General features: G+C 48.2%; 1 protein-coding gene across 1 annotated transcript in view; it reads left to right on the forward strand.

Annotated features, from left to right (window-relative positions):
• LOC104621404 (mitogen-activated protein kinase kinase kinase 3-like) overlaps positions 1-13,570 on the forward strand; it is a 41,958-nt gene that overhangs the window by 16,451 nt on the left and 11,937 nt on the right. Inside the window, exons 4-7 of the mRNA XM_010287880.1 lie at positions 671-784; positions 2,274-2,385; positions 10,193-10,326; positions 13,041-13,114. Coding sequence (XP_010286182.1) covers positions 671-784; positions 2,274-2,385; positions 10,193-10,326; positions 13,041-13,114 — 434 coding nt within the window. The remainder of the gene's footprint in view (positions 1-670; positions 785-2,273; positions 2,386-10,192; positions 10,327-13,040; positions 13,115-13,570) is intronic.

The following is a 13,570-nucleotide window of genomic DNA, read 5'->3' on the forward strand; positions in this document are numbered from 1 at the left end:
CTATTTACCTTATAAAGAGCAGAAGCCGAATTTGTCCTGCTGGGAGTCAAAGAAGGGGTTCTTGGAGGGAGAGCAGTGTACACCTTTCACATCAGAAGGGAAGAGACTTTTATTTGTGAGATGTTCCCTGATATCACTTGCTGCCCAAACACGAGGGCACAGGCACACAGGTTGCAGCAGTAGGGAAGGCCACTAAGGATCTACCAGAGTAAATCCTTGGGTGCAGCTTACTGCTTTGGTGGAGCACCATTGCATGACCGTCTTCCCAGGAAGAATGTGTGGAGCTGTTTTGGGGATGGGTAGCAGCAGGTTTTGCCTACAAACTCCAAGATCAGAGCAGCCCCAGAATAGCAGGCAGCAAGCCTAAGATTTTGTCTCTGCCCTCTCCTCTTCCCACTAGCTGTGAATTGATGATGTGACCTTTAAGCTCTCTCCTCGCAGATGTTTTTTGTTGTGATTTTTTGCGTCTGTTCCTTGGTAGATGAGAACTTGGAAGAAAATGCTAGAGCTCGGCAAGCTGAAGGGCATGGGGGCTCTGTTTTCCATCCGCCTTCTCAGGTTCCTCCCTCATCCCCTGATTCCCAAGCAGTTCACTGCAAGGATCTGGCTTCCTCTGTTTACCCAAAAGTGTGACACTGCCGTGCTCCGGTGTTTGTTCAATCCCTTCCAGCTCCTGATCCCGCTGAAATCCCAGGAAGATTTGGACAAAGCGATGGAACAGTTGGAGCTGAGCCCTTCCCTGAAGAGCCTGCGGATCCTTGTGAGTGCTCCAAAGAAAGCGAATGTGAGTCCTTCACCTTCTCTGCTCTTTTGTGTCCATAGCGAGATGCCTTGTTATTGTGTTGGGGAGTGGAAATGAGTCTCCTGATGATGCAGAGCAGAGGGCAAGCTGGTCATGAGAGGGGTCAGCCCTGCTCTGGCTTCACTGCTTGGAAATCCTCCTGTAGGCTGAGCGCAGCTCCATCTAGCTCCTCCTGCAACCTGTGAAGGGTTAAATACTGTACTGATCCTCAAACAAGGTTAAACCCCAAGAGAACACCTTGTGCTTTCTGCCTAGGGATGCTGTCACTATTCCTCTGTAGCCTCTCCTCCATATACAGGGTGATGCCGTGCTGGGTGGCAGTGTGGGGACCATTCCCTCCGTGTGGTGCTGCCGTACTAAAGGCAAGGGTGAGAAAACTGGAGAATCTATCAGTCTCATGCAGGACTGTCTTTTTTCTCCATTATTTATTTATTTGTTTTTCCTGAGCTCAGTGGTTTTGCAGTTAAGCCTGTTAGTTTGACCTCGCCTGCACAGAGCATCTTGCCAAAGCACATGTCGTGCTGCCCCAAGCACAGGCTGTAAAACAAGGGATTTACCGATGTTGCAACTCTGTTTCTTCCTTATATTTCCTAGAAGTACCGGGGAGACTGGGAGTCTTGAAACTCACAATGCTTGTCCTCATGCTACCACTGGTGCTTGCAGCTCCTGGAGCTTCTCCACTCCTTTTGAGAGGCTCTCAAAAGGTGCAGGGACCAGAGTGCCAGGGGAAAACTGAGCCATCAGTTAGAGTTTCCTAAACCTTGGTCAGAAATGGGGCAATCTGACCTAGCAACAGCAGGAACATTGCAGTATTGCAAGTCGCTACTAAGAGCAGGGCAGCCAGGTAGCTTCATGCATACCTTTGAGAGTAGGTCCAACTCTTCCTGAAGCATGTAACCAAGCAAGAACATACAATTCCAAGGTCATATGTAGAATTATGACAAAATCAGAGTGTAATGTAGTATATTAACTTAGTAAGACTCGGCCACTACCATTTAAGTTACCAGCTGGATTGTCATTTCCTTGCTTTCCCCCTTACCTGTCTTCCCTAGCAGAGCCTGATCCTCCACTCCGTTCTTCTGCTCTGTTACAGAGGAACCCCTGCAGTCCTAGGCTGCTACTGAAGTCTAGGGAGTGTGGAGGAGAGGCTGTGATTTTGGGACTGCAAACTTCAGGGCAGGGATCAATCTCTGTATCTATCTAGAAATAATGCCAGTGTGGGAACAGTCTTTTATGTCAAATATCTGTATTTATCATTATGAACTGGAGCTCTATCTTGTCTTATTAGAGTATTTTAATAACAGATGTGAATTATTTGTGAATGATTTTTGGATCACCCTAGATTACGTGCCTTTTTTGGGGGTTTTTTTTGGTTCTTGGGTAATATGGTTATGGGGAGCCAAATACAGGGTTTCACATGGTCTACAAGGGCTCTGCCAGAGTCTGATCATTCCCTTTGTCTGATTACCAGCTCCTTCAGCCAAACAACAGTAAACAGCATGAAATGAGGATCTCCAGATCCATGGGTGATATCATGGGATCCCTGTACAAGGACTCCGAGAGGACACGGAAGTATTCAACAGGTCAGTGAACTGCAATGCTCTGCGGGGTGGTTTGTGCTATTACAACCTGGCCACCATCCCCTTCCTCTTTCCTGTCACAACTCTGTAGCTGCTACAGTCTGGACAGCCACACTGATGTCTCCTACCAGTAGCTCAGTACAGTTGCTGCTTATCCTCAGCCTGAGGAACAGATTCTGCAAGCTGCATGGGTTGGATGAGGTTTTGCTGAGCAGAGTCATGTTGGGCATGAAAGCTAAGAAGAGCAGGGGATCTGAGGTGTAATTTGAGAGGGGAAATGCAGTGATAAAAATCTCCAGTGAATTTGATGCTACTGTGCTTCATCAAAGTGAAGAGTAAGGATTTATAAAAAGCCCAGGCTTTTTGACACCTTGACAGACTTATTCCTTTCAACATCTGTTATCATGCTCTCAGCATCTCTCCCCCTTCCCAAGTTAGCAGAACAAGGTAGCTGAAATGGGCTTGGGTTCCTTAGCTCCTGAGCTAGTATCAGCTTCACCACATAAGGTCTGAATATGTGTCTCCGTGCCACCAATCTGTTCTTGTTGGTGAAGTCTGCAGTAGTTGCTTTTGTGGTTTCCCAGGAGAATGGATGTGTGCAGTGTTTTGCAGTGGTCACATTTCAGATGAAGTGGAGCATCCCCTTCCCTCAGAGGTGCTGGGAGTGGATCCCTGCAGCCTCTGAAGCCAGGCTGGCAAATGCCTAGTCTCTTCTTGCAGCCCCGCAGGGACCAGAGTTTCTTCATAGCCTTGTGTGGTCTTTTCTTTGGTTTTCTGTGCTTTGAGTTTATGCTTTTCTTGCTTTCTAAAATACTCTGAGCTTTTTGAAATGACAAGTGCTCTTCATAAGCTGACTGTAGGACCTCTTGTGTGAAGAACCTTGTAGGATTTTGTAGAGAGCAGGGTGCCTTGTGCAGAACTGGTAAAGCAGCCCATAGGGCTTATACAGGGGTATAATTATTCATATTACAACCTATAGGCAGGATCAATGATCCTGAAATACAATGAATATTCTCTGCTGTGTCTGGGTGCTGGTTACAGAGTGATTTCTACAGATCCCTATTGTTTTCCTAGAATTATTTGACAACTGTAGCAACAACTGAATCGGAGGCCTTGAATAAAGTGGGATCCTCCTATACATGAACATACGCTTCATCCTCCAAAGATCCTCCGTACTTATACGGCAGTAAACACTTCAGAACTCTTTTCTCTGTGCAACAAAAGTATTTTTCTCAAAGGATTTGTCTTTTCTCTGTTTCATAGTCTGTGCAGCCTTGGTAACATGTCCTGTGGTTTGCTGCATCTCAGACAATGATATGTATGAAATTCTTCTAGGGCATGTCCAATATAGCCCCTTGTGCAGCCATGCCCAACTCTTACTGAAGCCAGGGGTGGGTGGTGCATGTACAAGAGCTCTCTCTGGGCCTGTTGTTTGCATGTGCCAGGGATGCCTTCTTCTATTGTGCGTTGGTTTGTTGTTTTTTTTTCCCTATCTCACACGGCTCGTCAGAGTTTACCCGGAGTCTGGCAGAATCACTAGATGATTCTGAATGAAATGCACGCACAAATACACGGTAAGGCACAGAACCTCAGCAGAAACTGTGCTTGAGCAAAACATCTGTGCTGCTCTTTTTTGGCACTTGTTAAGCTGTTAATATAAGCCAGAGACCAGCTGTGGCACTGGAAGCTGTCACTGATGTGTGAACCAAGCATGATGGGCAGAATTGATCCCATGTGTAGCTGTACTAGCAAGAAGATTAGTTCCTGCAAAGTTAGACTTTTCTACTAGCTTTTATGCCATGCTTTGGCCTTCCCTTGTTGTTTTGGAGCTGCTGTAATACCAAGAGAGTCTCTGACCATGTCCCTGCTGACTGTGAGGTGTCCCTTCCTTGAAGAGCATCCTGTAGATAAGACAAGGCAGACAAAGGAAGAGACCTCAGCTCTGAAAGGGTGTGAAACTGAGGTACAGGTGGGTATTGAGGGAATGCCTGAATAACAGAGTGGAGGAATGGGTATAACATGCTGGTTTAATCTAGATAATGGAGGAGGAGGAATGGGCAGCACCAGATGTAGGATGCAGAGTGTACTAACATTGGGATCTTCAGGAAGGCCTGCATTCCGATTGCTAATGCACCAAAACCAGTGTCGTCGGCGATGTTATTTAGTTAGGTAGCAAAGGTAACCAGCCCATGCTACAGTCATCCCTCTGTTTTTTTCCATGCATACATGTCAATCTTGCTCTTACTTTGAAAAGAGGTTACAACAAACCCTCTGCATGGTAACAGCACACCAGACCTCTCTTTGGAGTTATCTGGGGTCTGTATGAAGCCATTACAGCCCTGCTTAGGAGGTGTTTGCAATCCAGTAAATTCATTTTTTTGACCTCCTGAGTCAGAACTGGGTAATCTAGCAGAAGCTCCAGTGGGCTGAAAAGGAGAGCAGTGTTTCAAATGGAGCATAAAACTGAAAATCAGGCAATAGACAGACAGAGATGATCGTGTGTCATGGTTTCCTGAACTGGCGATTTCACTGAACTTGGTGGATAGTCAAAAGGCTGGGATTTCTGTAGGAGCAACTGTTCTTCACTTGCAGTTGCAAGGTACTTCACAGTGTTTGCTTCTGCTGTCATCAAAGTGGTTGCCATCAGGAGAGGTTCTTAATTCAGCTTTTCTCTTGAAACTACATTTAAAAGGAATTTAAAGTGACTTCATGAAAAAGGTGGTTCAGGGTCATGTTCTCAGTGTTTTTCTGCTGACTCTGCCATGTTAGCAGCAGTGAAAAATAATAAAACTGCATGTTGTTGGCACAAGCACTTTGGAAGGGGGGTAGATGTTCTGGGGAAGATTTGGCTATTTTTGTTTCTGCTGGACAGAAAATGTCTTTGCTCCATGTCCCTGAAAAACCTTATGCAAAGTCAATATTTTCTTTTTTTTTCCCATAAACCTTTTCAGTGGCAATCCCCTCACGCCCCTTTTTCGGGGAGGGGGGGGCAAAGTGGAAAACGTTCCAGTCTTTTAGTGACCATCATCTGCAACTGTTCAGCTGAGTGCCAGGAAACTTTGGCTAAAGTCTATTTGGGTTCTGGATTTTCAGATAACTGAGGGTTGTTTTTATTTACTTTGAGGAAATACATGCTTCAGAACATTATCCACAGATTATTCAGGAGCCCCATTCTAGAGTCGCCATTTCAGTGGAAACTTTTGTAAATTTTTTTTTTTTTTTTTTTTTTTCCTCCCAAATGGTGGTAAACCAGGCTGCTGAGCTGTGGCATCATGTACCTGCCAGCCCTCTCCAGACCAGGAGCGAATGCTGTTTGGGTCTGTGCTGTCAAATATGGACCAACCATGGGAACAGCAGGACTTTTGCTTCAGAGAATTGCCACCACAGTGATGGTACCCAGGTTTTCATGGGTGCCTGGACACGTGTGCAGCAGCATCTAACCCTTGCTAGCACGCTCGGAGGATTTGAATGCAGATCTCCAGAGAGGGACAGTACAAAGACTTCGCTGGTGCACAGGCTGGCCAGAAACAGAGGCCTAGAGGTGATATCTGTGCCATTAAATTCACAGGGCCAGGACACGAGCACAGGCTGGCCATCGATGGGGTTGCTTAATCATTAGCACATGTACCCATGACTGCCACCACAGCAGCGTCCAGGTACAAATTGGGGTAGCATGGACTAGGGACCTGTGGCAGGAGTTGGGATGGATGAGACCCCATCTGTTTTGAGAAGAGGAAGAGAATTTGGCTGTGTGCATCATGACAGCTGCTTGAGGGCTAGAAATGGGCTCTGTCCTGCTTATTAGTATAGAAGTACCCTAAAGTTTGCATTAAATCAAGAGGTAGGAATCCATCCTCTGAGGATCAGCATGAAGAGGAGGGAGACTGGTAGGGGTCCCACTAAAAAAGAAGTCTAGCACAATTTGGTCCATTTGCTCACACCTCCCTTCAACAGTCACAGAGTGATAAATTTCCTGCAGGTTTATTTCTTCTTGTACAGCTGCGTCCTGAGCCTCGTGTTTCTGCCAGGGCTCAGAGGAACGGCACATCTTGACATCATGTGGCTCTGTGGCGACGTCATCCCAGGGCTGGGCTCTCTGTGACTGCAGCTGTGAGTGTAGGCGGTCGCCAACAAACCCTCCCCAGCTCTGACTTTTAAGGGGCTTCTATTCTCCATCAGGACCGCTGCTTGATGTTGATTGGTGATGGATGAAGTTTTAGGAAGGACCTGCCAGGGCAGGGAAAGGGTGAAGCCAGGGAACGCAGAGGTGGAGGGAAGCCAAGCCTGGCACAGGGGAGCTGGCTGTACGTGCAGCACCATGAACTCCACACATACTGCATGAAAGACACTTCTTAAGTATAAATAACAGAAGGGAACATGAAAGACCCCAGTAGATGCCAGCAGTGACTGTAAGTCTCCGTACTGGCCTGGTTCATCCTGCTCGGGACATGCTGTGCTCTAGTCTCAAATATACGACTTTACATTAGTGCGTGTAACATGGAGCAGGAATTCCTTCCCAAAGCACCTTGCTCCAAAAGGTAACTGAGGTCAAATGCTCAATCGGTGCCAATCTGCAGAGTTTCTCTGAGTTCAGGAATCCTGAATAGAGCTGCTGAGATCCGGCCAGCATTTGGCTTATAAAGATGTGCCTCAGAGCCTGCCCCATCCCCACTGGGTCTGAGGACTGGAGCTGACCTGTAATCGTGTAGACCCCGAGAGGACAATCCCTTGGGAGTCTCCTCTCTCTGCCTGGTGCTGCTGCTGTTTCTTGAGTATTAGATCAAGTGTGAAGAGCATCCGTGATATCTCAAACGGGCACATCTGGGCTTGTCTGTCCGCTTCTTCCTCTGCCTCTGGGCAGGTAAAGCAGCATTATCTAATATATCCACTATGCCTCGTGTTGCCTCCACTGTGAATTAAGCCTGCCTTTGAGTACCGCAATTGCTCTCTCTCCATGGCCCCTATTCTCCATTTCCCCCACCCCAGTAGCGCTGAGATTGCCTGAGGTTTTGTTATGGGGGCAGGATAGGGCTGGAGAGGGGAATCAACCTTGGGCTCCGGGGCTCTGCTCCTGCCACCTGCCCGTGTTCCTCCTGGGCAAATGGGCACACGTGGATGCAAAGCAGCAGCCAGCAGCAAGCAGCACGCCTGGAGTGTGAAGCTGCATAAATTACTTTGAGCAGCTCTTCTATGCAAAGAGTCTGCTGAAAGGGATCTGGTTCAATCCAGCAGTTTCCAGGAGTGCAAAAGCCTGAGGGTTTTGTTTAACTTCCTTGCCTGCTGGGAAATGGCTGGTGTCTTATCCCCTTTTACAGTTTTTGGCAGGAAATGTGACTCTGGAAGGTCAAACACAACTGACCTGATGACTGGGAGTAGTTGTTACAGGCAAAGGCTTAATGTGAGATCATGCAAAGTCTTTACGCTTGCGATAAATCTCATTTAACTCCCTGGGTTCAAAATCAAACCAGGCATGTACAGCTCTTTGTACAATCTGAGTTGAAGACTTCAGGGGCAGTGGGTGGGTTGTTGCAGCGAGAGATCCCAGCACTGCGTAAGCCAGACCCACACCTCCTAGTAGCAGTAACAAAAACGCTCAACAGAGCTAAGATACAGTGGTTACACCACGTCAAATCCTCTAGCAGCTTTTTGGAGCAAGAGTCACCCCAATGTCTTTATGCGACATTCTGGATTGACATCTGCTAAGCAAACAAGGAGATGATAACACAGTGATTTATCCAGGGCGCCCGAACCGTTAAATGGTTAAACATTTGTTTATTTATCTTCAAAGAGAGGATGCCGTACTTCCCAACTGGTTTTGTTTTTAGGGCTGGTGGAAAGCCAGTTCATTATGAGCGCTGCAGCACTCGAGAGATTCTCTCCCCTTGATCTTGGCGTTACTTCAGTTGGACTTTTTTTGCTGTGCTCTTATCCTGCAGGAAATCTGTGAAGGAGAAAATAAGAAGGAGAAAAAAAGTAACTCGAAGCCATATGACTTGGAGGGGAGGTTTAGATTGGATATTAGGAAAAATTTCTTCACTGAGAGGGTGGTCAGGCATTGGAACAGGCTGCCCAGGGAGGTGGTGGAGTCGCCATCTCTGGAAGTGTTCAAGAAACGTGTGGATGTGGCGCTTCAGGACATGGTTTAGGGGACATGGTGGCGCTGGACTAATGGTTGGACTTGATCTTGAAGGTCCTTTCCAACCTAGTGATTCTGTGATTCTGATTCTGTGACTTTTTACTTTTACAATGCGAGCAAGGAGTCTGGAGGGACATGTACCGTGGGATAGAGATATCTATGTATTTGGTATAAATCCAATCCTGATTTAGTGACCTTTGGTGCTGGTGTGACACTGCTAATGTTAGAAGCTCCTGATACATATCAGCTTAAGTGAAAGGTGGAGACTCAGACTTGAAGTGTTGATCATGCTGATGGTTTTATGCCAGAGATCAATCTGGCACAGTAACTGTGATGCAGAATAGCAGCAGAAAAAGCAAAAGTGTTGTGCTGATTGATCAGTGTTGACTTTTCACAATGGGATAGGCCCCTTCCCGATACCTCTCTCTTGCAATATTGTGCTAAGCCTGGGCATGTTGTTACCAAATGGTAGCGATGAACCAAAGAGTTGGCAAGAGTGCCATAAAAGTGGGTAAGAAGTGTAAGGAAGCGCATCTCCCATGTGCTTTCTAACTCTTCAAGGATGTGTGCTTTTTAGAAGTCAGCTTAAAAACAAGTTGTTGTGTTGTGTGAAGGCTTACACTGCACAATACCAACTGGTTAAAGCTCCAGCATGGAGCAGCACAGACCTCCGTCAGCAATTCCTTGCCATGAAGTGATGACAGCCCAGGGATGGAGGGGAGGGACTGCAGAAAGACAAGTGGAGCCAAGCCTGTGCATCTGGGCCAAGTGAGGGCAACACTCCCTAAATCCTGAAAAGGCACAGGGAATCGGTTAGGGTGGAACTGGGGAATAATGGGGAGGAATGGGCCGTCAATATAAGGAAGCTGCAGAGTTCTCTTCCAGCTGCAAAATAGAAACCCCCTTTGCTAAAGAGCCCTGGTGGGCTGCCTGCAAACGCCTTGTTCTCTGTGCCGAGGTGTGCACGGTGCACTGCAAAGCCCCAGGGGTTTCCAGGTGACTCTGCCTGGCGTGGAGGCTCTGCCAGCTTCAGGCAAGGAACCTCTGGGGCTACAGACAGGGGAGACAGCCCTCCCTTGGCAGGAGCTGGGATGAGCTGATCCCATAGGTCTTTCCCCTGCCCGTGGTTAGATTTGAGAGTTGGTTTTCCTTCCCCTTTCCTTTCATATAGGGAAGGGAGAGAGAAGAGGTTTTCCATGTAAGAAGTGTTTAAGTGATGTTGCAGTGAGTTCACCCAGGCTGTTTCCCAGATTGCTGAATGAGGCAGTGATGTGATCCAGGGCGGAAATGCCTGGTGGTCAAAGAGGGGAGGTTGATTTGGATTTGCATTTTGTTTTGAGATTGCCTGACTGTATCACAACAAAACTCTGGAGCCCTTTTCTTTTTGGTGTCAACAGAGCTCCTGGATACAGTGTGCAACTCTTAGGATCCAGGGGAAGTTGAAGGCCAAATCTGCTAGATGTTGTTTGGCCCCACAGTAACAAACTGTCCCTATTGCAAAAGCTTTGTAGGATGCCAGTAAACAGTATCACACCTCTAGCTCCTCTGTTCCCTTCCACACAAGTTCAAACCCAGCAGCGTCTCCAGGAGGTCTGTGATCACTGGAACAGCATCTCTGGAAGAACTTGGATGTGGCAAGTTCTCTCCTTGACCCATGCCTTTCCCATGTCCTAGGCTCTCTGCACACTGGCCGGAGCTCTCCACCCCCAGGTAGCGTTCCCGAAGAGCAGCAGCAGATTGCTCGCCAGGGATCCTATACCAGCATCAACAGCGAGGGCGAGTTCATCCCCGAGACCATGGATCAGAACGTAAGTGGGGCCAGGGCGTGTGGGTTAAACCGGGACGGGATCAGGCATGAGGGAGGCTGCGCTGTGAGTGCTGTTCCTACCAGTAAACCCCCAGCAGGCTCTGCCCACGGGGTTTGGGCCAGCTTTTTCCAGGAATGGGTGCCCCCAGGCTTGACATGCTCAAGAAACAGCGGGCCCGATTTCCAGGAACCCTGAAAGCCTGCTGCAATAGTGATGGCAATGTGCTGGGCACCTCAGGTAGCTCTGGAGGAGCATAGATCTGGCACATGTGCACACCAGCTCCTGGGCCCTTGTGGCCACAGCCTTCCGAGATCCCAGGGACCACGAGGGAGTGTGCCAGCAACTGATTGCCTGCGATTGCAACAGCCTCGGGATGTCAGCAGCTCTCGCTGCTTCCCGTGTGCTGTTTCTGCCTGAGCTCCAGTTACAGTTCTTGGCTCTGCCCACAGCCTCTGTGGTTTTGTCTCTCTGTCCCTCCCCCATACATTTTTTTTCCCCTCTCTTAATAGGGAGTTTGTATATTCCAGTCTCTCAGTAATAAGAGTAGCTAGTTTTTCAGCACAGTGATGAGCAGTACCTCTTCCTCTGGTCAATTTGGTACCCTCAGTCAGGGAAACTCTGGAGTGTCAACGGACTAGAGCGGGGGCAGCTTACACCACCCTCTCCATTTGCATCTCTGCTCAATCTATAGCTCCGAAGAGCTTAGTATAGGTCCTGTGAAGTCAGCTGGGCTAACTGGGCACACAGTTCATTCTTGCAAAGCTCTTGGAATGGCAGGACCAGGATCCACAATTTGCAGGAGGGCTGGCTGTGCAGGAGGGACATCTGGAAGGCACTAAGCTTGCACCAGCAGGCTCCTGTGATGGCCCCAAGGATCTTACCTAGGGAGATGTGCATTTCCTACACTGAATAGCACCCACCAGCTCCACTTGTGTGTGCAGGCTGTGCCAGTGTTTCCATGGCAAAGTTGTGTTTTCAACGGTTTATTATACAGCCATTAATAAAATAAGAAGTCACTCCGGGTGAGTCTTGGCAGCATCAGAGTGCAGATGTATCTTGTGCTCCTTGCAGCCAAAAGTTGGCTTTCTATTGTTTTCACATGCCTTCCAAACACATTTGGTAGGATTAAGACAAATTATGTGTGCGTGCAGGGGGAGGGTCCACGTGAACCCCCTCTTGGGTGTAAATCAGTGCAGCTCCCCTGGCTTTTAATGGAGCTCCATTGGCGCTAGCTGAGCTCCTGGTGAAGGTTCCCAGATGTTCTCCTCGCTTTTCTCCAGCATCACACTGTGGGTGGCCTGCTGCCCTTCTCTGGCAAGTTAAATGCAGGAAAAAAGGGATTCGGGGATTTTTTAGAAGTTTTTTTCTGTCTTCTCATTGAGCAGGCATGCTTTTCCCCATATGGGCTTTACCCTCAGAATGTCCTCGTGCTGCAGCTTCCATGTGCCTCATGGAAAACCACTTAGAAGCTAGTGCTTGCTGCCATTTGGGGGATGCCCCTGTGCAAGCCTGTGATGTAACTGTGGTCTTTGCCTTAAGACCAGCTTAGTAGATGGACAGAGGTTGAGTATGGAGCCTGCTTGGATCCCAATTTTATGCTTTGGAGAATTAAGTCCATTTAAGCATTATTTTAACTGCTGGGAGAGGCCTGGCATGGCTGGCAGAGGTGGGAAGTGGGGTCTAGCAGGGGGCTTGCTCCTCTTTGGCTGGTACAGGCTTTGCGGTAAAAACTGGGAAGCAGAGAAGAATCTCACTTTCCAACGGGGACTGCCAAAACAATGCAAGCTGTTATGACAACTGGTTGAAGAGGTCTAACGCAGAAACAGCACATGGAAAGGGAGGCTGTTCCTGTACACGGGGAAGGAGGAGCGACGTGGGTGACTCCACGTGGTGTTTAACTGTTGTTGCTCAGCTTTCCCAAGAATGAGCTGGGCTTGGGGCTGGTTGTGGAGTAGGGGCTGGTCAGTGTCCACAACAGGTCTGCAGCCAGGAGGAAGCATCGTACTAACTGCAGCACAGCGTGGCCCTGAGCAAGTTCTGCTCTACATAGAAGTGCACATAGCCCTAGGTTTGCCACTTAATACAAAACCTCTGTTGTTACTAACCAGCTATAAATAACCCCATCCAGTACAATGTTTCATCCAGGAAGCAACACAAATGCAGCTTTTGACTCACTAAGCTAGTGAGAGCCAAGCCAGTTCCTCCAGCCAAAAGCCCTGATGATGCTTCGCTTATCACCGGAGAGGAAAGCTGGTCTTGTGTGCCAGAAGAGCTTGGGGAAGTCAGGTGTCTGGGGCTGCAGTCCTGGCTGTGGTGCACGATATTCATTTGGCCTTGGGCACATCATTTGTATCCTGATTTTTTTTTTTTTTTAATTTTTTTTCCCCCCACAAATACTTTGAGCACTTTGTTTCTCATTGACTTCTCAGCATGGTTTGAACATCAGGGTGCAGGGTGCTAATCTTTGCCTCAGTTTCACTACTAGCAAATCGCCATTGGAAAGAACAGTAATCCAGAGAGGGCAGCATAAATGGATTTCCACTGAGAAGAAAACTTCTGGTAGATCGGATCTCATCTTTGCTGGGGCTGGCATCAACTGGTGTAAATCAGTTGTTTTTCGTGGAGGTTTGTTGTCCCTGCAGAGCTCTGCTAGTACTGGAGCTTGAAGAACTACAGTGGGTGGTTTATTGTTTCCCCTTTTCTTTCACTGTCAGATGCTTGAAGCTTTCATCAGCCCCGATGAGTCGCTGTCTGGGAGCTGCCAGTCACTGGACAGATCTGTGGACAGGTGAGTTGTGCACAAGCTGAAATGCAGCCTCAGCTCCACAGCAGGAGATGAGTGGGGTCCTTGGCATCCCCTAAGGTTCCTGTTGGGATGAGGATGCACCTGAGAAAAACAAATTTGTCCTCAATGCTAAACACAGACATCTGTATGATGGTATGATTTGAATTGCAGTAATCTGAGCTGGAAAAAATAGCTGGGGATCTGCGGACAGCTTGGCTTTGTGTGCCCAGGTTTTCTGTTTCAGTCAGATCCCGCTCCTAGCCCTCTGGCTTTCTGCAGCCACTGGGTCAATACTCCATTAGCCTCCCCAAGCCTCCTCCTCCCCGGGCATGCTGTCTGCTCTCCGTTGACCACTTGTAAATTCGACAGCCCCTGTGCACTGCCAGCAGCCACAGACATGTCAGTGAAGGTGCTGAGGACACCAGATGAGCAACGACTAAGTTTAGCTTCTCAGCAGGA

The sequence above is a fragment of the Phaethon lepturus genome, unplaced genomic scaffold (assembly GCF_000687285.1).
Source record: "Phaethon lepturus isolate BGI_N335 unplaced genomic scaffold, ASM68728v1 scaffold37945, whole genome shotgun sequence".
In the NCBI taxonomy this organism is placed as follows: domain Eukaryota; kingdom Metazoa; phylum Chordata; class Aves; order Phaethontiformes; family Phaethontidae; genus Phaethon; species Phaethon lepturus.